At 31.9% G+C, this 27,301-nt stretch overlaps 1 protein-coding gene and 2 long non-coding RNA genes across 3 annotated transcripts; all 3 read left to right on the top strand.

Annotated features, from left to right (window-relative positions):
• Positions 1–859: 859 nt before the first annotated feature.
• On the top strand, positions 860–3,235 carry LOC144545906 (uncharacterized). Its single transcript, XR_013508626.1, has 4 exons — positions 860–1,225; positions 1,393–1,485; positions 1,988–2,269; positions 2,677–3,235. It is a non-coding gene; the product is annotated as an uncharacterized LOC144545906 (long non-coding RNA).
• A 2,457-nt stretch (positions 3,236–5,692) lies between these two features.
• LOC144545901 (trans-resveratrol di-O-methyltransferase-like) lies at positions 5,693–7,104 on the top strand. The gene is made up of 3 exons (XM_078294470.1): positions 5,693–6,042; positions 6,179–6,459; positions 6,646–7,104. Exons 1-3 carry the CDS (start codon positions 5,721–5,723, stop codon positions 6,952–6,954), a joined length of 912 nt encoding a protein of 303 aa, XP_078150596.1. The 5' UTR covers positions 5,693–5,720; the 3' UTR covers positions 6,955–7,104.
• A 16,005-nt stretch (positions 7,105–23,109) lies between these two features.
• On the top strand, positions 23,110–25,485 carry LOC144545902 (uncharacterized). The gene is made up of 4 exons (XR_013508623.1): positions 23,110–23,475; positions 23,643–23,735; positions 24,238–24,519; positions 24,927–25,485. It is a non-coding gene; the product is annotated as an uncharacterized LOC144545902 (long non-coding RNA).
• The last annotated feature ends 1,816 nt before the right edge of the window (positions 25,486–27,301 follow it).

The following is a 27,301-nucleotide window of genomic DNA, read 5'->3' as shown; positions in this document are numbered from 1 at the left end:
TTTTTTACAAATTGTTAGTGACTTAATTGATATATAATCAATGGTTTTAAATTATATTAAATATATATACAACCTACCAAAATTATGGATAGCATTTTATTTTTATTTTTATTTTTTTACTTTATAAAAAAAATGGATAACATTTTAGTTAAGAATCATTGAATATTTGTCAACATTATCAACACAATTTAAATATCAATACACCTTATTTATTTGTAACTAATGTTAAATTTGTTGAATATTTAGACTCTACAACTTACAAAATAATGGTTTAAATTTAATCACATATGGTATGAACCGATAATGTATGTAATTGTGTTATATATTATTTAAATCTTTATATTTAGTGGTAGATGAAAATCAATTTTTTTTAGAAGAAATTTTAAGTCATACCAATGGAAGATAATATAAAAAACATATATAGCACCTCTTCTGTCGATGGGTAAGAGACCAATGCATGTGAAGCACGCATTGGGGTGAGAGAGAGAGAGAGAGATATTAATGTCACGCGAAGCATGCATTTGAGAGATACAGAAAGGTGTATATCAGAACTCCTATAATAGCACGTTGATATAAAGAGGACTGAATGGTGTATCTGTCCAGAGGCGATCTCAACCTCCCATCCAGTAAATCTAACAGTTATAAACTATTGTGTTGAATATGAGATTTTATACATATTTTTTATGTATCCATGTGTGTATAAGTCTACAGTTAGTTATACATTAACTCGCCACATAGAAAACTACACAGAAATTGTATCTTTTTGCACGCGTTTTTTCCGCTCCGACTTTTTTCTTTTCTTCTTTCCTTCCCTAAACCGACTCGCCTTTTCTTCTCTCCTTTCCCTAATGACCTGCTCCCCAACGCATTCAGACACATATTTTCTTTTTATTTTTAACTTCCCCACGCCCACTCTTTTCTTGGCTTCCTCTTTGCCTCTCTTTGCCTCTCTATGCCTCCCGACGCGAACCCTAGCTCCCCGCCTCTCCTCTCCGTGCCCAGAAGTGTTAACCCTAGCGCTCATCTCCCGTTTCTCCTCGCTCCTCGATTCCACCTGTTAAACCCTACAGTAAACCACACCTTCCCTTCCTCCCTTCCTCTCCCCGACTCTCAAATGGAAAAAGAAAAAGAAAGATAAATGAAAAAGGTGACGCGGCCAATGACAGCGACGGCCAATAACACCTTGCCTTCCTCACTCTCCCCGAGGATTTGGGTTTGTCCAGTTGTAAGTTTGACACTTTTTGTCATCCTTAATCACTTTAAATTATATTGCATACTTGTTGTACAAGTATGTGTTTTCTCCGCGAATTCATACTTTTTTTATTTCGTTGATGTTTTCTTAAACTGTTGGCATCGTTGTTGTTAATTTCGTGTTTTATCTTTTGATGGAAGATCTGGATATGGAGGGTGATGGATTTGAGTACTCAGAAAAAGAACCTGAAGAGCAGGATGTTGACATTGTGAACCAATATTACAACTCGAAAGGTATATCTATCTATTTTCTCTGTGAATTTTTAGTATTTTTTGTTCATTATTCTGTTCTAATTTGTATGAACTCGCAAAAGCTGGGGTATTTTCTAGCTTATGCTTGCAAATGCCTTGGTTAAATCAGGCTATTTCCTAGGGATATAGAATTCAGAAAAAATATATGCCCAATTAGTTGCGAGGCAACTATGTCACTGTGATAGCAGTATGCAGTATTTCTTGTATTAGCATCCCTGTAGCGAATTGGACTAATAAAGCGTTGTTGATTCATAACAAATAGGGAAAGTATCTGTTGATAGCAGTATGCAGTATGAAATGCAGGGTTCATAACATTGACTAGGGATCATTAAATTGACACTTTTGATAACAGTTATCAAATTAAAGCCAAAAAGAACTTTACAAATTGAAAATTTAGATATTTTTGCTATTAAAGTTAAGCAATAAAACCTTTTGCTTCTAACTAGAAATATTTTATACCAACTTTTTTGCATTCTTATTGCAGATTCTGGGATTGATTGTTTTTTAGTGACACTGTCAGTTGTCGATACTGATTGAGAAGTCGGAGTTTGAGTCGGTACTATAAAAATGCTGAGAAGAACCTTCAATTCATCTAATCTCTTGTGCGAGACATCCTCATGACCAAAACCACGCACTACCTTTTTGTGTATGGCACCGCCATGGCCATGAAGATTAAGTTGTTGTTGCTCTCAGGGGTCTCAGCTCTAACGATTCTCTGGTCAATGTATGTACTTTCTTTGGTATCAATCAGTCCACTGTTTCTCAGGTACGCAATCAAATTGTACATTCTTTGTGCCTTTTACTTTTTTTTTTAATTCTTCTGTGTGGTACATGGGAAGTTAATTCTTGGGGGGGTGGTGGGGAGTTCCTGCTGACGTTTACCTTTAGGTTGATACAGCACCTGAGAGAATTAGTGTCTGTTGAACAATTTTGATACGATTCAGAAACAAAAAGTAACCCCCTCCCCTGTTGCAGTGTGACCATGTGGATTAAATTGTCAGTTACTTGCATATGGGATTTTAGGTTTAGTGTTCTGGAACTGCAATATGGATCAGCAATTATCTGAAGATCTTTTTTATGGAATTAGCAATTATCTGAAGTTCTGTGAGATAGCTGGCTGTTATTTACTCCTATAGGTATACATGAATTAATGGTTTTTTTTCTCTTTTTCAGCGGTGTTCAGTACTCGACTTTTGTTGAATGCAGGAGACTAAGCTTAGAAATGTCACTATTATGCTCCCCTTTCATGTATGGGGACTACTGGACTACATCACCGGAGAGCTGACCCCGAAACTGCTCTCTTGTGGATAATTTTATTTGGTTTCCATGAATTTAGGGTTGTTTTGTTTGGTACATTTTGTTTTACCGGTACAACTGATGATTTTGGCTTGGGTGGGTTTTATAAACTTCTCTCTTGTGATTGTGTTAAATCAGAATTTAAAATTATTAGGCGGATAGTGTTAAATTGTGAACAGGTCAGAATTTGTTCTACTGGTACAATCAGAATTTTGAAAATTGCTTGTGATTCTCTAATGATTGTGTTAAATCATAATTTTTATAAACTGCTCTCTTGTGATTTTCTGATGATTTTGTTTTACTGGTACAATTGATGTGTTAAATCAGAATTTACTGGCATGGGTACTGATTGTGTTGGATTGTATAAATTGATGCGTTGGTGATTGGGTGAAGCATTAGATAACATCTAACGAACCACACACATTTGCAACACAAGGCTATGTGGGGCTTCAAGCCCCGGTTTCTTCCGCTTATTTTGTAAAACAGGGAACTCAGCTACTGTGCCATATATTGTTGTCCATAATACCCTTTTGGCTCATGCTGCTACCTCAAACATGCACAGGAAGAAATATAAGATAATGTTTGCTTCATGCATTTTATTTTACTGCTGGCGTTCTTTATTCAGAATCAAGATTATTATCGGATACACTTACCTATGGTTATTAATTATTTGATAAAATTAGTTGGGTCTAACATTTATTTGGGTTTTTATCCAATCACAGTGAGAATCTGTCTTTTTCTTCTACTTATTATGGATTGACGCTTGGTTGATTTTGTCCTTTCAATACTTAGATTTAGCTGTTATTGACAAGATTATTATCAAATACACTTACCTGTGGTTAGTATTTGACTACAGTTTTATAGACAAAGTTTAACCAAGATTATTCAAAGTTCTACAAGTTTAACTTGATAAAATAAGTATAGAAGAAAGTAAAAGAAAAGGGTATATAATTACGTATCACCAAAACAAGTAAAAGAAAAGGATACATATTTTCCCCTCTAAATTTGTAATATCATATTTACCCTTCTAGATATCAAAAACTCACCAAATTTACCCAATTTATTGCATTTTCTTTTAAAATTTTCTAAATTTATAAAGTACACATCCTTTGTTAAAAAAACAGCACATATGTGAAGTAATTAACAAAGCACCTATAATCAAACATCTTTTTAATTTCCACGGCAACGCGTGGCCGGCACTTAACTAGTATGTATAAATTAATGTCTTTGTTTCTCAACGCTCTTATTATATTACTGCCTCCACTCTGGAAGTAGGGCCCTTGAGGAAATGTTTAGTTTGACCAGGAATGGATGTCCTTTGGCATACATGAGGGGATGTGTCTTCTTAGGGATGTGTTTAGTGTGACCAGAAATGTTTAGTTTATCCACCATTGTAACGATTTATTTATCAAAGGCACGCAGCAATAATCACTACTACAGAACTGCAGACTTTATCGGGTAAAAACTACATGTGCTAACAGATTTTTTACATTTGAGAATTTTAGAGTATTGAGGTTCTACAGTTTACATTTGAGAATTTTACAATATTGAGATTCTACAGTTTACATTTGATAATTTTACAGTATTAAAGTTCTATAGTTTGCATATGTATGTTTTACAGTATGTGTAGTGTTAATTTACATTGTATAGATGCATATATATTAATAATTGAATAAAAAAAATTAAAACTAATTTTAATTTTGGGAAAAAAAATTGATTCAAAAAATATTTGGATTCAAGAAAATTAACGTTGATGCAAAAAAAATTAATTTTGAATAATTTCCATGGTTATATTGAAAAAAACTGCAAGTTTGAGAAGTGGTCCGGTTTTAAAATGTTATAATTGATTATTGATTAACGAGACATTAATTAGTTAAAACTTTTATTTAGATCGAAACTACCAATTTTTGTCTCTACCATTTTATAAAAGAAAATTTCGGAATTATCAGCGCCTCGGAAATATTTAGTACCTCTAAAACTAAGATATAAGTATTTGGATGATAAGATATTAATACTTGAAACTAAGATAGTAATACTTTAATGTGTAACTTGTTATGATTATCCCTTTTCAGTCTTCCAATCGTACTCGCGTCAACCTTCCTCTATTGCAGTAGTGGGGACCCTGTATCAACGTATCAACCTTAACCGATCATCACTGCGTTAACCTTCCTCTAACTTAAATAGTTGACCACATAGGTATAAATATTTGCAATACTTGATATTAATACTTTCAGACGTCAGTAATTGTCATATGTAAACTATACTTGTAAGTATATGTATAAATACTTGTACGTTAAGGTATATATATTTTTGTGATGAAGAGCTTGAAATTATATTATCATCGATCTCATTTAAAAGAGAAAATTGCGTAGAAGATGTTCGTTGTTTTAGATTCGCAAAATTACTCACACATCGTTCAAATATGAATGACATTCAACAGAGAAAAATACTCACCTCTAAAAATGTTTATGGTCTCCGAGGTAGTTTGATTGGTCCTTCAAAGATAATTGTAGTGCGAGTTTGTTTGAGAGATTTAGTTGGGAAGAGAATCAGCAGATTCTGATTCACTTCCTTAATTTTTATTCATTTCTTATTCGATTCAACAGATTCTTACCGATTTTTCCTTCTATGGTCAAATTTATTCAAAAGCTAGCCCAGCCGACAGTCTGTCAATGATAGTGCTTATCATTTAATAATTCATAATTAATTAATTATATGTTACAGGTTGGCAAATATTTCACCGAGTCGCTTATATAAACAGATAACTGGTACCTTGGCTTCTCCATATATTCAGTATATAGCACATATATACAAATGGAGATGACGATAATAAGAAACTCATGCCTAGCTTACATCAGTAGTTTCGCTCTCAAGTGTATTGTGAACCTATCTCCGGGCGCATTAAAGTGTACGGCCAACCCATGCCTTTGCATGAACTCGCTCGTTCCATACCGATCCCACCAGAGAAGGACTCAATGCTTGGCCGCATCATGGCACTTCTTGTTCACCAAGGAATCTTTGCGCAATCCGAAGCAGGCTACCTGCTCACCCCCATCTCAGAGCTCCTTCTCGTTGAGGGCTCCAACATGGGCATCTACGTGCATATGTTAACACAGGTAGACTTCCTCCAAAGTTGGGAACGTCTCAGCGAAGTGTTAACAGATACTGGTACATGCACCCTGTTTGAGAAAACATTTGGCGGGAAACAGTTGTGGGAGTTATCGAAGGAAGAACCCGGCATTGGTAATACTAAATACTATATATGAGGATCACTCTCTTTCTCTCTTTCTCTCTTTCTCTCTCTATGACTGTATATATTTGTGAATTTGCTACCTAATTAATTAATAATTACATTGGAAATTTGAAATGTCCAAACTAGGTAACTTTTTCAACGAGGCAATGACAAGCCAGACCAAGCCGTTAATGAGAGGCTTATTTGCGATCTACCCACATATATTTGATGGCTTACATAGTCTGGTAGACGTCGGTGGGGGCACCGGAGCTGCAGTGAAAATTATTTCCGAAGCCTTTCCCGGATTGAGATGCATTGTATTTGACCTTCCACATGTAGTTGCAGAGGTATCAAAAAATGACTCCTTTGATGTGGTTGGGGGAGATATGTTTGAAAAGATACCTCCCGCTGATGCAATTTTTATCAAGGTCTCTGCATATTCAACCTCATGCTCGAGCTAAATTCACCATTATTATTAATATTTCTTATAATAATTGTTTAATTTTGATAAATTAACCATGAAAATTTGATGTTCTTGTTTATGCAGAAGACACTCTATTATATATACAAATTGAATTAATTAATTAATTACCTTTTTCCAACATGTTTCTCAGAATATTCTTCATGACTGGAGCGACGAGGACTGTGTTCGGATACTAAAGCGATGCAAAGAAGCAATTGAATCCAGAAAACATAATGCTGGGAAGGTCATTGTGGTGGACATCATCATAGATTTAGAGAGTGATGACCCAAAAGAAGTGGAGACTAGTCTTTTGTTCGACATTGACATGATGTGTTGCTTTGGGTCGAAGGAACGTTACAAGAAGGAATGGCATGATATCATACTGGCATCAGGATATTCTGATTACAAGATATATCCTGCTAGGGTGGGTACTGATGCTGTTATTGAACTCTATCCATGAATTTCTGTTATAATAAAGAAGACCAGTGGTGGGAGAGGATAATAAAACGATGTTTTATTTCATGCAGTTTTCAAATTAAGTTTAAAGTTATTTCCCATGTATTTATTTTCAATAAAGCTTCAATTACAGCAACTTTGCATCAATTGGCTCTTAATTGCAAGCCTTTGAACAGAGTTTGGTCTGCTTATAAACTTAACTAATAATAATTATTAATTTTTGGTGTTTAATTAGAAAAAGAAATATGACTGGTACAAAAGTATTACAAAAGCTCACTCATCCGAAGTTCTTCAATGTTTTCTCCATGAATTCACAAAACCAGTGCCGTCGCATTCTTTGTTGGCCAGGCGCTGCCACCACTATCCCCACACTTGTATATGGTGATAGAACTGCGAGCCCTACAACGCTGCAGATCGCACAGCCTCCTCGTTATCGATCACTGGAGTTCAACCCACAGCAGCACAAAACCCTTTCTCGTTTCTTTTCCTTGATTCCCTTGATTTTCCCAGGGTTTAACTGAAGATGAAGGGAACTTTTCAATTTTTTTACTCGGGATAACAACAACATATCAACACATCGAAGACGTTTAAATTTGCCATAGATAACAGTTCATTATCCATTGCTAATTGCCACGTAGTAAAGGTATATCTATCACAAACGGTTAGTAACTGTTTGTCATGAATACATCCTTCACCAACAGTTCATTACATAAAACCGATGGTTAATGATGTATTTTGTATTAGAATTCACAAAGAATTCATTTTCCGTTCCTTCTATAATGAACCGTTGATTAAATTTTTATTCACTAAAAAAGTTTATTTTGTATTAGATCGTTGGTGAAGGATGTATTCACGAACTGAATATGTCAACACCGACTGTTTTGCTTAATGAACCGTTGGTGAATATGTCATCACCAAATGTTTTCTTTGTGAACAGTTGGTGATCTAGGTTTAATTCTTGCTGGGCTCGGTTTAATTTTTTGCCATCTGTTGGCCGTTGCAGCTAACTCTTAATAGCCAACTTCGACTACTTCCCATGCATTTTGTGCATTGAGCAACGCATGCATCTGAATACTCCAATTGTCGTTATTCGACTTGATGAGTCGTGGCAATGGTATCAGCCCAACTACTATGTGGGGCCATAGTTATCTCATCTTTTTTTAATGGTCTGTGGACCTGATTTCTCCCAACTACTATGTCGACCCCTTCATTAAAAACGGGTCTGGCTCAGAAGAATTTATATCACTCTGAAGGTAGCTCACCCGTTTGACTTTGAATTCGGCCTGTTCATTAAATATTGCCATTGATTTAAAGCATCTTGTCAATTTTTAGATAAGTTAAAGGTCAGGAATTAATGTCTTTGATTTAGATCGAAGGGCCCAATAAAACCAGGATATCCGTATTTTTTTTTTTTAGAATACAGATACAGATCGGATATTAATCGAATACGGATATGAATCGGATATTAATTGGATACAGATACATGTTGGATATTATTAGATCCGAATATGGATACGGATATAATTCGGATTTTTAATTCTAAAAATATATATAATTAACTTGTTATGTAGTTTCAAAACATATATCTATTTAACTAAAATTCATCCCAACATGACAATATTTTAATCAATATATACCAAGAAAAAATCATTTTGTCTAGACATATGTAATTCTAAAAATTAAATTAAGAATTAATATCGCACGACCTGGAATTAAATAATAATTGAAACTAATATCTAAATTTAAAATAAAATCAAATTAGACCCGTTTGAATCCCAAAAATTCTTAATAATTTGCGTCTCTTATTTAGATAATATCATGTTAATGCCTATACTATATACAGAACAGTAAATTGAATTAAGAAAAGAATACGAATAATTATCCGAATTCATATCCATTTTTCAGACTAAAATTGAATCCGAATCAGTATCCACATATTATGTATCTGTATTCATATTCGTATCCGACAATCCGAATGCAAAAAATTTGGATTGATTTTCTACGTGAAGCTTTTCTTGAATATTAGTTGAATGTTGAATGATTATAATATATGGATGTAAAATTTCGGGTAAAAAAATTCGGATTGATTTTCTACGTGATGTTTTTCTTGAATATTAATTTGTTGAATGTTGAATTCGGAATGATTATAAAATATTAAAATATGGATGTTTTTCTTGAATATTAATTTGTTGAATGTTGAATGATTGTAATTGTATATGGATGTAATATTTCGAGTAACGGGTTGGTTTCCTACATGAAGTTTTCCATGCTATATATATTAAATTTTGTACAACAGTTCTCCAAATTTTATTAATTCTACTTGTAAAATGTTGGTATGTCTAAAATATCCTGTGTTATATACCTTCGTTCTGAAGAGTACTTTTGGCGTTAAAATGGTTAATGAATGATTAATTCATTGGGTCCATTGCGTTTGGAACTTCATCTTTTGATTGGGCCCATTTTGTTCCTCATTTTGATCTGTAGAACCCAAAGAACATCTTTTAAATTTGAATCTGAACCGTTCATTAAATATTGGGACGTGATATGAGTACCCGCACTCTCATCCCCCCCATTACCCCCCAATTTTATTTGTTTAATCTCATCCACATTTCTCATGATCTATAAAGAATTTTGCGAATCTATAACCACGAACGTCTTCTACGCAATTTTATCTTTCAAATGAGATCCATAATAACATAATTTCGAACTCGTTATCACACAAGTATTTATACCTCGTCATTTAAGTATTTATACCTAGTATTTTGCACATATGACACTGCTGACATTTAAAAGTATTAATATCAAGTATTATAAGTATTTATACCTATGCACGGAAGTATTTATACCTATGTGGTCAACTATTTTTGTTAGAGAAAAGTTGACGCAGGAACGATTAGGGAAATGTGATGCGATGATGCGGGATCCACGATTAGGGATAAAATACTTACAAGTATAGGTATAAATACTTGCACAATGAGGTATAAATACTTGTGTGACGATAAATCCGAAAGTACGTCATTATGGACCTCATTTGAAAGATAAAATTGCGTAGAATACATTCATAGTTTTAGATTCGCAAAATTCATCATAGAACATGAGAAATGTAAAAGATATTGAAAAAAAAATCTCACCTCTAAAAACGTGTATAATTCTTCTCCCATGTAGTTTGAGTGGTCCCTCTATATAGTTATATCAAGTTAGACATGCAAATATTAATATCTCAATTTGCAAGTATTAATTTATTATCTTCCAAGTATTTATACCCATGAATTTAATTAAACTTGAAAGATCACAGTGTTGTGAATAAATTTAATTAAACTAGTTAGTTAAGTTAGTTTATGGGAAGTTAAAATATGTTTAAGAGATAGGGGTACAATGCGGGTACTGAGTGTGGGGATTGAAATAATTATTCTTAAATATTAGCACGAATATTAAAAGTGTATCATAAATTCTTTAATGGATCCAAATTGATTTTGGTTTGAATAAAATGATTCCAATCTAAATTCACTATTTCCGTTACTCGGCCAATCACTCGATCAAACGCGACCACCCTAGGCTTTAAGATTTGTATATGATTTAGAATGATTTTAGATCTAGAAATTTGTACAGATGAACATAAAAGCGGGTATAAAATACAATTGTGTGAGTCGCTTTCCAAAATAAAACTATATCTATTATTAGTTACAATATATATTAGGATTATGATAATTGTCCCCCCACTTTTATTCTTCTATTTATGTTCGCACTTAACTTTCATAACTATTTTAGAAACCACAAAAGTTCCAACACTGATTTTTTTTTTCTAAAGTATTAATCTCAATGTACAGAAGTATTTATATCTAAGAACATAAGTATTTACTAGTAATCATGCCCGTGCATAGCAACGGGAGCAAATTATGTAGTAGAAAACATTAAGCTCCTTAATAAGGAGGAGAGATAATTTAAATCAAATTTGTAGAGAAAAATAGTTAAATATTATATTTATCTACAAGATAACACATGTGAACTCTAGTGTAGTGGTGAGAATTTTGGCACCAACAAAACCCAACTGGGTTCGAATCCCGCCTTCAGCAGAAAAAAAGAAAAAGGATGCGCTGTGCACTGGCTTGGTCCGCAAGTGCCGTGCGTGGTTCAGAGGCGCGGTCTACGGGCACTGGGATCATATGTGGTGCGACCAATGCATACTTTGAAAATTTTATTTATGTGCGATCTGGAAATTCAACGGTTGAGCATCATTTGAAAAAAAAACAGTAAATCAAGACCCTTGCAGGATCTAGACATTAATCTCCTTAATAAAGAGGAGAGATACATGTATGATGAATTATTTTTACATAAATAATTATCTCCAACCAAATCTCAAATTACATGGAGGACCATACACGTTTTTAGAGGTGAATTTTTTTCTTCATTCAATCTCGTCGACAATTCTAGCAATATATAAGAAATTTTTACAAATCTAAAACCACGAACATCTTCTACATAATTTTTTATTTCAAATGAGATTCATGATGACATACTTTCGGACTCGTTATCAGACAAGTATTTATACTTCATCATGCAAGTATTTACACCTATACTTAAAAGTATTTTTATATATGACACTGACTGACATATGAAAGTATTAATATCAAGTATTACAAGTATTTATACCTATACACTAGAGTATTTATACCTATGTAAAAAATACTTGAATAATCACCTCGTATACGTTTATCGTGATAAATATTTTTTTGTATGAATAAATAATTAATGGGGGTCCATAGTACAACCTCTAATTTTAGAAATGGACCCTCTAATTTTAGAAATATTTAAATAATTAGTAGAGATCAAAGTACAATATTTAAATAATTATCACTTTTCTTATTTAACGTGGACCCTCTAATTTTAGAAATATTTAAATACTCCGCGGGGGGGATTTTTTAATCTGGGGCGCGGATAAAATCCGCGGGGGGGATTTATTAATCCGGAGCGCGGATAAAATCCGCGGGGGGGATTTATTAATCCGGAGCGCGGATAAAATCCGCGGGGGGGTATTTTTATAAATCTGGCGAAAACCTGGGCATTTTAATTTAATTTATTTATTAAATGGGTATTTTTAAAAAAATCGGCCCCTTTATCATCCTGAATCTCAATTGTGTTGAGTCAGGTACCTGGGAGGATACGGATCCGTTATTAACGCAGTCACGGTTGAAACATATATATCATATTAATTGAGTGGCTTATTATATATTATATGATTTTTTTTATTTAAAATGGAGGAACCTGACAAAATTAATGTCAATAAGATAAATGTAAAATGTAAAATGCATTGGTCGCCGCAACCACACTTATTAATAAAGATTCCATTGCTCTGATATCAATGCACGTTGAAATTGCTGCTTATTTCATTTTTTGTACAAGTACCGTTGGTACGTACCAATAATGATTTTTTTGGTACGAGTAGCGGTAGCAATAATGATGGGTCTGATTGGAACCAAAAAACAGATGAGAACATTTAATATAAAAGATTTGTATTAAGGGTACGGTGGCATGGGTTGTATATAGGGGTGCAAACGGATCGGTTATTATTCGTTCGGATTCGGATCCGCATCCAATTTTTTGTGCATACGGATATTCGGATACGGATATTCGGGTACGGATAATTTGCGGATACGGATACAGATATGATTTCAATTTTTAAAAGCGGATACGGATATGAATATGGATAATATCCGTATCCATAATTTTTAAATTAACGTATATTCGTGTACTGAATGCCTAGTTTCGGCTTGAAGTTATGTTTTAATCAAACCAGTCTTTTTATTTAAAATACATTGCCAATTATATTTATGTTTTACAAGCATCAATTTATTAATCAAACTAAAATTTAGTAAAATTAAAAAAATTACTTAACCAGTATATTCTGGCTTGGAGTTATTTAGGTCCTTTTACGTTGACCAGTATATTTAGCTCCTTAGAATTATATATGTTTAGAGAGAATATCTTTTGTGTTGGTATATTTTGATTCGAATTATAGTTATGTTGGTGAATTTTAGTTAATTGGATATGATCGGTGAATTAATGAATTTTAATTATGGCTATATATATTTTGTAATGGCATAACATATGTATTTTGAATTAAGAATCCGAATTATATCCATATTTGTATTCGTAACAAAAAAATATTTGATCTGTATCCGTTTAATATCCAATCCGTATCCGTATCCGATTAATATTCGATCCGTATCTGTATCCGAAAAAAATACGGAAACGGATATGGTTTTATCATTATCCGATCCGTATCCGATCCGTTTGCACCCCTAGTTGTATAGAGGACTACGGTGCTACGGCTTAATATTTGAGTTTTGAAAATCCTAACGGTTGATCCGAACCGTTCATCTTGTTCTTCATATTAATATGTGTTTGGAGACCAAATTTTACCATTTTTGGAAATTTTTTACTATTTTTTTAGATAGGTAGAAAATCAAATATCTGAATGGTGCAGAATTTTTTAAATCAAGTGATTTTCTACCTATCTAAAAAAATAGTAAAAAATTTCCAAAAAATATAAAATTTGGTCTTCAAACACATATATATTAATATGGAGAACAAGATGAACGGTTCGGATCGACCGTTATGATTTTGAAAACTCGAATATTGAGCCATAGCACCGTAGCCCTCTATTCAACCCATAGCACCGTAGCCTTACTCTATATAAATAAGAGTAAAACTAGAGTGTTCTTAAGTTCACCAAAGTGTTTGGTGAACTTAACTCTAAAATCTATTATATCGGTTTCAAACGACAAATCTAAGCCGTTGAAATCCATTTACTTCACAAAGTGATGAATTTACATACAAAGATTTTAAGTGTTCAAATTATTTTAGTATAAAGTCAAGCGGTCAAATATAGAGGGTTTATAAATTAATTTTAGTGCATTCATTTTTTTAGCACTTTTTGACCACTTGACTTTATATAAAATTAATTCGAAATTCTAAAAACTTTACATGTAAATTCATCACTTGTGAAGTAAATTGGTTTCAATAGTTTAGATTTATTGTTTGAAACTAATCTAATAGGTTTTGGAGTTAAGCTCACCAAACACCTTAGTGAGCTTAAGAACACCCCAGTTCTACTCTATAAATAATATTGGCTGTGATTTATTGTGGAAAAGATTTAAAACTTTTCAACAAATAAACTGATATTTATTTTTTATGAAAAAAGTTGATGAAACATAACTTGATTAATTATATTCCAAATTTTACTTATTTTCTAAATATTTAAACTAAAATATCAGAAAAAAATCAATTAAAAAATCTTGATAAGTCTATTTGATAGATTTTTCATTATATTTGTATCACAAATAATAAAATAAACAGTTAAAACTTAGACCAGTATAACGATTTCTAACTTCACTGTCATTCTTTTATAACATAATATGGGAATATGGCATTGATAAGCTTAAAAAAAAAACAATAATGACATCTCCTTAATAATTGTTAATTAATGGGTTTTTAATCAACCTCGGCCTACCTTGTTTAATTTGAACACATCAACTTCGGCTCGGCTCGATTTGAACACTTGAACTATTCAAGCAATTTCATTATTTTCCTATTAAGTATAATTTATTGTTTTTCTTTGAGTAAAAATATTCTCCAGTACACAATACATATTTAAATTTTGGCTAATAATTTTTTTTTCCTTTTTTGTGCATTAATGTAACCATGTTTTGAGAGTAAACGTTATTATTCATGTTTGCAACATTCTTCACTTTTTATACAATTAGAGAAGAGTTAAAATGCACCATTAATTTTGTGTCTAGGCAATTAATTTTCTGAGGTAAGTATCAGTCACTTAGGTGTTACAACGACTGATGCATTAATGAATGATGACTTGATGATGGCTTCACTAGTGGAAAAACAGGAATCAGGATCGGTTATATACACATATCAGTATCGGAATCCAACCGATCCTGATGAAGGCGATACTGATACTATCAGGATCGGTTTTATATTTTTCAAGAACCGATCCAAATAGAAACTATTAGGATCGGTTTTTTAATAAACCGATCTTAATAGTTGTTATCTAGATCGGTTTTTGACTAAGAACCGATCCCGATACGTACTATCAAGATCGGTTTTTATATAAGAACCGATCCAAATAGAAACTATTAGGATCGGTTTTTTAATAAACCGATCTTAATAGTTGTTATCTAGATCGGTTTTTGACTAAGAACCGATCCCGATACGTACTATCAAGATCGGTTTTTATATAAGAACCGATCTTGATAGTATTTTCGAATTTTTTTTTTAAATTACATAACAACCGATCCTGATACGTACTATCAAGATCGGTTTTATATTAAAACCGATCTTGATTGTATTTCAGATCATAATTCCAAAAAAAAAAAAAAAAACTTTTAGGATCGGTTTTTATTTAAAAACCGACCTTAAAAGTTTTTTTTTTTTTTTTTTTTTTTTTTTTTTTTTTTTTTTTTTTAATTATGATCTGATAAAAAAAAAAACTTTTAGGATCGGTTTTTATTTAAAAACCGATCCTAAAAGTTTTTTTTTTTTTTTAGAATTAGGATCGGTTCTTTTAAACAACCGATCCTAATAGTAGTAATCTGGATCGGTTGTTTAAAATAACCGATCCTGATATTTTATTGAAGCTAAAAAAAATATTTTTATTTATTTGACCAGCTTCCATATATATTTTGCTGGCCAGCATCCTAAATTTTTTTTTGTTGCACAGTAAGAAGCAATTATCAATTAAATATCATATACACATTCTAAATTAATTATCATACACATCTTAAACTATTACAAAAAATTCATGTACTTCATAAAAAGTTTTGTGAAGCATTACATGTTATAACAAGAAATTTAAATCCAAAAAAAAATTAATTAACAAACATACAATTGACTAATTGGGCTATTTCTTCAATTAACACACATTTATACAATATACACATTTATGCAATTAATGTAAAGCACAACAATAAAAAAATCAATAATTACCTCTTTTGCAATCACATCACTTGAGATTAAAAAAGACCATAAAAACAAAAACAAAGGTAACAATTAGATGGAAAAACATTTTCCAATAAAAAATACAAAAAAATGTGTTTTAAAAGTATAATAATGAGAAAATTAGATAAAGCTAATACCATGATAGTTGATCGGCCGGATGATTAAGTAACTTGAGAGAGATGTCCTCAAAACTGTAAAATAATATACAAACACCATTAATTAATTTTTGAAACAATAAAAAAAATTAAAAACTGGCACAATTGAGCCGGAGGTGCGAGAGGCTCGGATTTGAGAGGAAGAGACGGAGAGAAAGAGAGAGAGAGACACGGAGGAGAGGGAGAGACGGAGACAGAGAGAGAGAGACAGCGTACTGAGGATTTGAGAGGGAGATACGGAGACAGAGACAGAGATGCTAAATTGAAAATGAGAGGCGCGAAATGAAAATAAGAAGAACCCTAGCTAAGCTGGTTATATAGGAAGTTATCATTAGGATCGGTTGTTTATAAAGAACCGATCCTAATAGTATCAGGATCGGTTTTTATAAAAAACCCGATCCTGATACTAATTTTTTTGAAAAAAAATAGTATCAGGATCGGTTTTTTATTATAAAAAACCGATCCTGATACAATTTTTTTTTCAAAATTGGTTCTGCAAAAAAAACAAAAAAAAAAAAAAAAAAAAAATCAGGGTCGGTTTTTTATAAAAAACCGATCCTAATAGTATCAGGATCGGTTTTTTATAAAAAACCGACCCTGATTTTTTTTTTTTTTTTTTTTGCAGAACCAATTTTGAAAAAAAAATTGTATCAGGATCGGTTTTATTGCTAAAAACCGATCCTGATAGTATCTGGATCGGTTTTTAGCAATAAAACCGATCCAAATAGTTTTTTTCTTTTATTTGGAAAATCTTTTCATATGGTTATGTTTAAATAAATATAAAAAATTACATATTAGAAATATAAGTTAATTATTTAATAGAAATTTAATTTAATTTTCAAATTCTACTTAAATAATATTAAACAGCAGATAGGTACTATTTGACATTGATATTTCATTAATGTAATTTTGATGAAAATTAATGTAATTTATATTATTAAAATTTATGTGATAATATAATTAATTATTTGACATTGATATTTCATTTTGAAGTCATTTTGAAGTCATTTTGACTATTGAATTTTTTTATACAATCATGCATGATGCATCAATGACTTGTGCCATATAATAATATACATAGGACTTGAACCCTTGTTGTGTGGGGTTGTGAAGGAACGAATACGAACATTAGCATTTGGTCGATCGGAACCGTTAAAATGAAAGAATGTCATATTAATTTCACCATTATAAAATTTGATACAATTCGGGATTCATTTACTACTTCATCAAAGCAAAACAATATAGAAACAACGCACGGCCGTAAATAGTTTACGTTGGATCTTAATATTATTTAAGTAGAATTTGAAAATTAAATAAAATTTCTATTAAATAATTAACTTATATTTCTAATATGTAATTTTTTATATTTATTTAAACATAACCATATGAAAAGATTTTCCAAATAAAAGAAAAAAACTATCTGGATCGGTTTTATTGCTACAAACCGATCCAGATACTATCAGGATCGGTTTTATTGCTAAAAACCGATCCTGATACAATTTTTTTTTTCAAAATTGGTTCTGCAAAAAAAAAAAAAAAAAAAAAAAATCAGGGTTGGTTTTTTATAAAAAACCGATCCTAATAGTATCAGGATCGGTTTTTTATAAAAAACCGACCCTGATTTTTTTTTTTTTTTTTTTTTTTGCAGAACCGATTTTGAAAAAAAAAATTGTATCAGGATCAGTTGTTATAAAAAACCGATGCTAATAGTATAACTATTAGGATCGGTTGTTTAGAACAACTGATCCTGATAGTTCACAAATTAGGATCGGTTGACTAAAAAACCCGATCTAACTAGTTTTTAGGATCGGTTTTGTTCAGAAAACCGATCCAGATAGGTATTAGTATCGGTTGTTTCATATAACCGATCCAGATAGGCCGATCCTGATTCATGTTTTTCCACTAGTGCTTTGCTTTCTTCTTTTGGTCAATAAAATCTTTGGTCGACTTATTTGATTGGAAGCCAATTTGCTCCTTTCTTGAGAAAAGGACTCTCTTGTTCTCCAATCTGAACTGTTTAAAATTAATTAAATAACTTCAATTAATTTTTTTTATATCAATATAATTTATTAAAACAAATCAGATGTAATCGAAGCCGTTTGATCAATTTTGAACGGTTTAGATTGAAGAATAGGAGAGTCATTTTTTTCTTAAGTAAAGGAGCAGAGTTCATTCCTATTTGATTGGGGTTACAGATGTCTCATCTTTGAATGGTCTGTGTCTCTGTGGACCTGGTTTTTCCCAACTACTATATGGACCCCTTCATTAAAAAGGGTCTGGATCTCCTAAAGTAACCCAATTTCTGGGTTTTGGATAATTGTCCGATTCAAATTCTTTGCTCGAGATTGCTTCGTGATTCAAAATCATTTTGTGGAATGTATGCAATCCACTTCAGATGGATTATTGTGGATTTGAATCAGACGGTCCAGATTTAAAACCCAATTTTTGAGTTACTTCGCTGGATCTGAGCTCCATTAAAAAGGGGTCTGTCTCCGAAGAATTTATATCCCTCTGAAGGTAGCTCACCCGTTTGAGTTTGAATTCGATCGGCCTGTTCGTTAAATATTGCCATTAATTTAAAGCATCTTGTGAATTTTTAGATAAGTTAAAAGTCAGGATGTCTCTGATTTAGATCGAAGGGACCAATAAAACCAATAACCCCAATTTTTATTTTTTTGAATACGGATACGGATATGAATTGGATATTAATCGAATATGGATACATATTGGATATTATCAGATACGGATACAGATATAATTTGGATTTCTTAATTCTAGAAAGAGGAGAGTTAAAATGCACCCTCTATTTTGTGCTCTTAACGTGCACCCTCTCTTCATATCTTCATTTTTAAAGTTCAAATAGTCGATTCGAACCTTCCAACGTGTTATTTATATTAAAATGTGCTTGGAGACCAAATTTTACATTTTTTGAAATTTTTTTACTATTTTTGAAGATTTTTTTATTAAAGTAAACAATAATAAAAAAAATTCAGCAAAGTGATGATTTTCAAAAATTCTAAAAAAAACAGTAAAAAATTTCCAAAAAAATGTAAAATTTGGTCTACATGCATATTTTAATATGAAGAACACGTTGGAAGGTTCGAATCAACTATTTGAACTTTAAAAATGAAAATATAAGAAAAAAGTGCACGTTAGGAGCACAAAGGGAGGGTGCATTTTAACCCTCCTCCTATAAATATCTTGTGTTATATCTTCGTTCTGGAGAGTACTTTTGGCGTTACAATGATTAATGAATGATTAATGAATGATTAATTCATTGGGCCCATTGCGGTTGGAACTTCATCTTTTGATTGTGCCCATTTTGTTGGGTAATGATTTTAACAGAGATGTTTTAGCTTCATGCAGCGCAAAAACCTTATGTTATTCAGTTTTGGTTCTATAGTAGGTGCCCTGCATGAAGTGAAAACTAGTCTGTTAAAATATTTGCCCATTTTGTTCCCCATGCATTTTGTTCTGTAGACCCAAGCCTAATTTATTTCACCCAAAGAACTTCATCTTTTATATAAGTTTGAATCTGAACCGTTCAGTAAATATTAGCACGAATATTAAAAGTGTATCATAAATTCTTTAATAGATCCAAATTGATTTTGATTTGAATAAAATTATTCGATTATTCTAAATTCACTATTTTTGTCACTCGGCCAATTAATCACGCGGTCAAACGAGACCGCCATAGGTTTTAAGATTTGTATATGAATTAGAAGGATTTTAGATCTAGCAATTTGTACAGATGAACATAAAAGCAGGTATAAAATAGAATTGTTTCTCTTTAGGTAGCTTTCCAAAATAAAACTATAGCTATTATTAGTTGCAATATAAATTATCTCATTTTTTGATACTTTTTTTTTGTAAAAATATTTGGTAAATTATACACTTGTTTTGCAATTAATCCGCATAAAAATTACTTAGTTGTGCATGCAATGGGTAAACAACATATATATATGTATGAATCATAAATATTGTGTGAAGATTATATATTATGTGAACATGTTTTGTTGATATTTCGTAGTGATTTGCCAATTCTATTGGAGTTTACCATTTGTAATTCAACACGTGGAGCTTGATGACACCGATCGAATTGTACATGCAAGCAACATTCACTAGTTTATCTAATTGTGCAATTAATTCACATAAAAGTTACCATGTGCATGCAACATAAACATTCAAATAAACATCGATATATAGAATTCATCTTCTTATTTACAATTACAACACATCATATATATGCAACAATTTCTTTTGATTTGACTAATTAATTAACTATATTTTATTAGACACTAAATTTATAAGATCATTATCAATTATCTTGGTTAGGTTAAATAAATGGGTCAAACTAACTTTCAACTAATGAAACATGTTTTGAATAATAAATCATGTTTTCATTCCAAGTCTTCGGCAGTGTCGTAATGAACATGTGACAATTAATTAATCGATATAAAAGTTACCATGTGCATGCAACATAAACACTCAAATAAATATCCATAAAATTCATCTCCTTATTTACAATTAATTTTTGTCATTGAACAAAGTATTTGTTAGCTTTGAGAACTTTATTGCTTCTTCTTGAGCCATTTTCTTTTGCTGAAATTTGTTGCAATTTTTTTTTTTTTTTTCGGTCACAGAATTTTTCGCTTTGATACCATGTTATTTTGTAAGATGAGAAGAGAGAATAAGAAAATAACTTATTATTTCAATCTTATTTATAGCTTTACATGGGTATCTATTTATAAAGAAATAAAAAAAAAAACTAGCTGTTGACTATTCCCTCTTCTATTTAATTACAAACATTATTTCCTAGTTTACTAATTACAAGACACTATTCCCAAAAAACTAACCGTTACAAATAAATTTGAAAGTAGCCGTTTATGTTAACAGTTATAGTCTTTTTTTTTTTCTTAATTGACAAACACATATTTAAATAGGGAGCGCAAACTGTACAGATGATGCATGTGTCCTCACCCATAACAGATGAGAGGTACGTCTCTTGTAGTTTTCTTTCAACATATGAAATCGACTAGGATATATAGTTTGTATTTTTATATTATTTTGCATTGGTGACACAAAATTTCTTCCTATAAAAACAAATTCGATACTACGTTTTCATCTATATAAAATATAACGGTTTAAATAACATATAGCGAATATTTAATTAAAGGTTGAGAAAAGAGTATGTCATATTGATAAATAACTAATTAAATTGTTTTGATAATAACAACAACAAATCCGATGATTGTTAGAATAAAATGTTCTTCATAATTTAGATAAATTGTGTATAAAATTCAATTCAATTTACAAATCATTAGTCTTCAACAGGTAGCTAGAAAAATATATGAATGAGTAGAGGTTTTCAAATTACAGAAAAAATAATGCATGTTATCAAGGATAGCAAAAGAGAGGGAGGGAGGGAGTTTCATGTTTTAACAGTCTCATCGCTCTGGGTTTCACTTTTTTCTCCATGTTGAGGAATTATCTAGCTATTTATAGGGTTTCTAAGGTCTGGGGTTTCAAGGGTCAGTCTTCAAGTTGGTAGCATTTGATAAATTTTAACAAGGATATATAGCAAGAGCAATGGAGGGAGGGATGGAGGGACTTATTTTATTGATAATAAAAAAAGTGGTGTTTCGTTGACTAATTGTCTCGATTCCCATTTCTCATCATCTCTTGCTCATCACTCATTATCTAATACCCAATGAGGGGATAATTAATTTCTAGAGATGACACTTTAAAGATTAAACTTCAAATAAGACTAAAAGTGGGGATTTATTATAATTTAATTCTGTGTTAAAATACTATTTAGTTACTTTTTGTCTGTTTCCAATCCATTCTATTTTCTCTTTGAAGCAAACAAATTAATCATATGCAAACTGAATGAAACCAAAACAATACTGTAATGATGATTAGTAGGTAGCGATACGGGCATATTAATTTTGGAGAAATGACACTAAAATATTAAATTTCAACTAAAGACGTAATAGATATTCATTTTAATTGAAGCCTGCGATTTTAGACTTTAAATTTATTATTTACTTTTTTCCATTTTGAATTCAAATATATATGTTTTCTTATTGAAATAAGGTTATTTGTAAATATTATAGCATCTTATTTATAATTTTTTACAAATTGTTAGTGACTTAATTGATATATAATCAATGGTTTTAAATTATATTAAATATATATACAACCTACCAAAATTATGGATAGCATTTTATTTTTATTTTTATTTTTTTACTTTATAAAAAAAATGGATAACATTTTAGTTAAGAATCATTGAATATTTGTCAACATTATCAACACAATTTAAATATCAATACACCTTATTTATTTGTAACTAATGTTAAATTTGTTGAATATTTAGACTCTACAACTTACAAAATAATGGTTTAAATTTAATCACATATGGTATGAACCGATAATGTATGTAATTGTGTTATATATTATTTAAATCTTTATATTTAGTGGTAGATGAAAATCAATTTTTTTTAGAAGAAATTTTAAGTCATACCAATGGAAGATAATATAAAAAACATATATAGCACCTCTTCTGTCGATGGGTAAGAGACCAATGCATGTGAAGCACGCATTGGGGTGAGAGAGAGAGAGAGAGAGAGAGATATTAATGTCACGCGAAGCATGCATTTGAGAGATACAGAAAGGTGTATATCAGAACTCCTATAATAGCACGTTGATATAAAGAGGACTGAATGGTGTATCTGTCCAGAGGCGATCTCAACCTCCCATCCAGTAAATCTAACAGTTATAAACTATTGTGTTGAATATGAGATTTTATACATATTTTTTATGTATCCATGTGTGTATAAGTCTACAGTTAGTTATACATTAACTCGCCACATAGAAAACTACACAGAAATTGTATCTTTTTGCACGCGTTTTTTCCGCTCCGACTTTTTTCTTTTCTTCTTTCCTTCCCTAAACCGACTCGCCTTTTCTTCTCTCCTTTCCCTAATGACCTGCTCCCCAACGCATTCAGACACATATTTTCTTTTTATTTTTAACTTCCCCACGCCCACTCTTTTCTTGGCTTCCTCTTTGCCTCTCTTTGCCTCTCTATGCCTCCCGACGCGAACCCTAGCTCCCCGCCTCTCCTCTCCGTGCCCAGAAGTGTTAACCCTAGCGCTCATCTCCCGTTTCTCCTCGCTCCTCGATTCCACCTGTTAAACCCTACAGTAAACCACACCTTCCCTTCCTCCCTTCCTCTCCCCGACTCTCAAATGGAAAAAAAAAAAGAAAGATAAATGAAAAAGGTGACGCGGCCAATGACAGCGACGGCCAATAACACCTTGCCTTCCTCACTCTCCCCGAGGATTTGGGTTTGTCCAGTTGTAAGTTTGACACTTTTTGTCATCCTTAATCACTTTAAATTATATTGCATACTTGTTGTACAAGTATGTGTTTTCTCCGCGAATTCATCCTTTTTTTATTTCGTTGATGTTTTCTTAAACTGTTGGCATCGTTGTTGTTAATTTCGTGTTTTATCTTTTGATGGAAGATCTGGATATGGAGGGTGATGGATTTGAGTACTCAGAAAAAGAACCTGAAGAGCAGGATGTTGACATTGTGAACCAATATTACAACTCGAAAGGTATATCTATCTATTTTCTCTGTGAATTTTTAGTATTTTTTGTTCATTATTCTGTTCTAATTTGTATGAACTCGCAAAAGCTGGGGTATTTTCTAGCTTATGCTTGCAAATGCCTTGGTTAAATCAGGCTATTTCCTAGGGATATAGAATTCAGAAAAAATATATGCCCAATTAGTTGCGAGGCAACTATGTCACTGTGATAGCAGTATGCAGTATTTCTTGTATTAGCATCCCTGTAGCGAATTGGACTAATAAAGCGTTGTTGATTCATAACAAATAGGGAAAGTATCTGTTGATAGCAGTATGCAGTATGAAATGCAGGGTTCATAACATTGACTAGGGATCATTAAATTGACACTTTTGATAACAGTTATCAAATTAAAGCCAAAAAGAACTTTACAAATTGAAAATTTAGATATTTTTGCTATTAAAGTTAAGCAATAAAACCTTTTGCTTCTAACTAGAAATATTTTATACCAACTTTTTTGCATTCTTATTGCAGATTCTGGGATTGATTGTTTTTTAGTGACACTGTCAGTTGTCGATACTGATTGAGAAGTCGGAGTTTGAGTCGGTACTATAAAAATGCTGAGAAGAACCTTCAATTCATCTAATCTCTTGTGCGAGACATCCTCATGACCAAAACCACGCACTACCTTTTTGTGTATGGCACCGCCATGGCCATGAAGATTAAGTTGTTGTTGCTCTCAGGGGTCTCAGCTCTAACGATTCTCTGGTCAATGTATGTACTTTCTTTGGTATCAATCAGTCCACTGTTTCTCAGGTACGCAATCAAATTGTACATTCTTTGTGCCTTTTACTTTTTTTTTTAATTCTTCTGTGTGGTACATGGGAAGTTAATTCTTGGGGGGGTGGTGGGGAGTTCCTGCTGACGTTTACCTTTAGGTTGATACAGCACCTGAGAGAATTAGTGTCTGTTGAACAATTTTGATACGATTCAGAAACAAAAAGTAACCCCCTCCCCTGTTGCAGTGTGACCATGTGGATTAAATTGTCAGTTACTTGCATATGGGATTTTAGGTTTAGTGTTCTGGAACTGCAATATGGATCAGCAATTATCTGAAGATCTTTTTTATGGAATTAGCAATTATCTGAAGTTCTGTGAGATAGCTGGCTGTTATTTACTCCTATAGGTATACATGAATTAATGGTTTTTTTTCTCTTTTTCAGCGGTGTTCAGTACTCGACTTTTGTTGAATGCAGGAGACTAAGCTTAGAAATGTCACTATTATGCTCCCCTTTCATGTATGGGGACTACTGGACTACATCACCGGAGAGCTGACCCCGAAACTGCTCTCTTGTGGATAATTTTATTTGGTTTCCATGAATTTAGGGTTGTTTTGTTTGGTACATTTTGTTTTACCGGTACAACTGATGATTTTGGCTTGGGTGGGTTTTATAAACTTCTCTCTTGTGATTGTGTTAAATCAGAATTTAAAATTATTAGGCGGATAGTGTTAAATTGTGAACAGGTCAGAATTTGTTCTACTGGTACAATCAGAATTTTGAAAATTGCTTGTGATTCTCTAATGATTGTGTTAAATCATAATTTTTATAAACTGCTCTCTTGTGATTTTCTGATGATTTTGTTTTACTGGTACAATTGATGTGTTAAATCAGAATTTACTGGCATGGGTACTGATTGTGTTGGATTGTATAAATTGATGCGTTGGTGATTGGGTGAAGCATTAGATAACATCTAACGAACCACACACATTTGCAACACAAGGCTATGTGGGGCTTCAAGCCCCGGTTTCTTCCGCTTATTTTGTAAAACAGGGAACTCAGCTACTGTGCCATATATTGTTGTCCATAATACCCTTTTGGCTCATGCTGCTACCTCAAACATGCACAGGAAGAAATATAAGATAATGTTTGCTTCATGCATTTTATTTTACTGCTGGCGTTCTTTATTCAGAATCAAGATTATTATCGGATACACTTACCTATGGTTATTAATTATTTGATAAAATTAGTTGGGTCTAACATTTATTTGGGTTTTTATCCAATCACAGTGAGAATCTGTCTTTTTCTTCTACTTATTATGGATTGACGCTTGGTTGATTTTGTCCTTTCAATACTTAGATTTAGCTGTTATTGACAAGATTATTATCAAATACACTTACCTGTGGTTAGTATTTGACTACAGTTTTATAGACAAAGTTTAACCAAGATTATTCAAAGTTCTACAAGTTTAACTTGATAAAATAAGTATAGAAGAAAGTAAAAGAAAAGGGTATATAATTACGTATCACCAAAACAAGTAAAAGAAAAGGATACATATTTTCCCCTCTAAATTTGTAATATCATATTTACCCTTCTAGATATCAAAAACTCACCAAATTTACCCAATTTATTGCATTTTCTTTTAAAATTTTCTAAATTTATAAAGTACACATCCTTTGTTAAAAAAACAGCACATATGTGAAGTAATTAACAAAGCACCTATAATCAAACATCTTTTTAATTTCCACGGCAACGCGTGGCCGGCACTTAACTAGTATGTATAAATTAATGTCTTTGTTTCTCAACGCTCTTATTATATTACTGCCTCCACTCTGGAAGTAGGGCCCTTGAGGAAATGTTTAGTTTGACCAGGAATGGATGTCCTTTGGCATACATGAGGGGATGTGTCTTCTTAGGGATGTGTTTAGTGTGACCAGAAATGTTTAGTTTATCCACCATTGTAACGATTTATTTATCAAAGGCACGCAGCAATAATCACTACTACAGAACTGCAGACTTTATCGGGTAAAAACTACATGTGCTAACAGATTTTTTACATTTGAGAATTTTAGAGTATTGAGGTTCTACAGTTTACATTTGAGAATTTTACAATATTGAGATTCTACAGTTTACATTTGATAATTTTACAGTATTAAAGTTCTATAGTTTGCATATGTATGTTTTACAGTATGTGTAGTGTTAATTTACATTGTATAGATGCATATATATTAATAATTGAATAAAAAAAATTAAAACTAATTTTAATTTTGGGAAAAAAAATTGATTCAAAAAATATTTGGATTCAAGAAAATTAACGTTGATGCAAAAAAAATTAATTTTGAATAATTTCCATGGTTATATTGAAAAAAACTGCAAGTTTGAGAAGTGGTCCGGTTTTAAAATGTTATAATTGATTATTGATTAACGAGACATTAATTAGTTAAAACTTTTATTTAGATCGAAACTACCAATTTTTGTCTCTACCATTTTATAAAAGAAAATTTCGGAATTATCAGCGCCTCGGAAATATTTAGTACCTCTAAAACTAAGATATAAGTATTTGGATGATAAGATATTAATACTTGAAACTAAGATAGTAATACTTTAATGTGTAACTTGTTATGATTATCCCTTTTCAGTCTTCCAATCGTACTCGCGTCAACCTTCCTCTATTGCAGTAGTGGGGACCCTGTATCAACGTATCAACCTTAACCGATCATCACTGCGTTAACCTTCCTCTAACTTAAATAGTTGACCACATAGGTATAAATATTTGCAATACTTGATATTAATACTTTCAGACGTCAGTAATTGTCATA

Source organism: Carex rostrata, chromosome 28 (assembly GCF_964058835.1).
Source record: "Carex rostrata chromosome 28, lpCarRost1.2, whole genome shotgun sequence".
NCBI classification, from domain to species: domain Eukaryota; kingdom Viridiplantae; phylum Streptophyta; class Magnoliopsida; order Poales; family Cyperaceae; genus Carex; species Carex rostrata.
This window is presented reverse-complemented; position numbering and strand designations above follow the sequence as displayed.

What these genes read in the sequence shown, in the direction of transcription:
- LOC144545901 (XM_078294470.1), top strand. Translation starts at nt 5,721, where the DNA reads ATGCCTTTGCATGAACTCGCTCGTTCCATACCGATCCCACCAGAGAAG. An exon ending in GAAGGAAGAACCCGGCATTG is followed by an intron (nt 6,043 to 6,178) that starts GTAATACTAAAT and finishes TGTCCAAACTAG; the next exon opens with GTAACTTTTTCAACGAGGCA. An exon ending in CTGATGCAATTTTTATCAAG is followed by an intron (nt 6,460 to 6,645) that starts GTCTCTGCATAT and finishes CATGTTTCTCAG; the next exon opens with AATATTCTTCATGACTGGAG.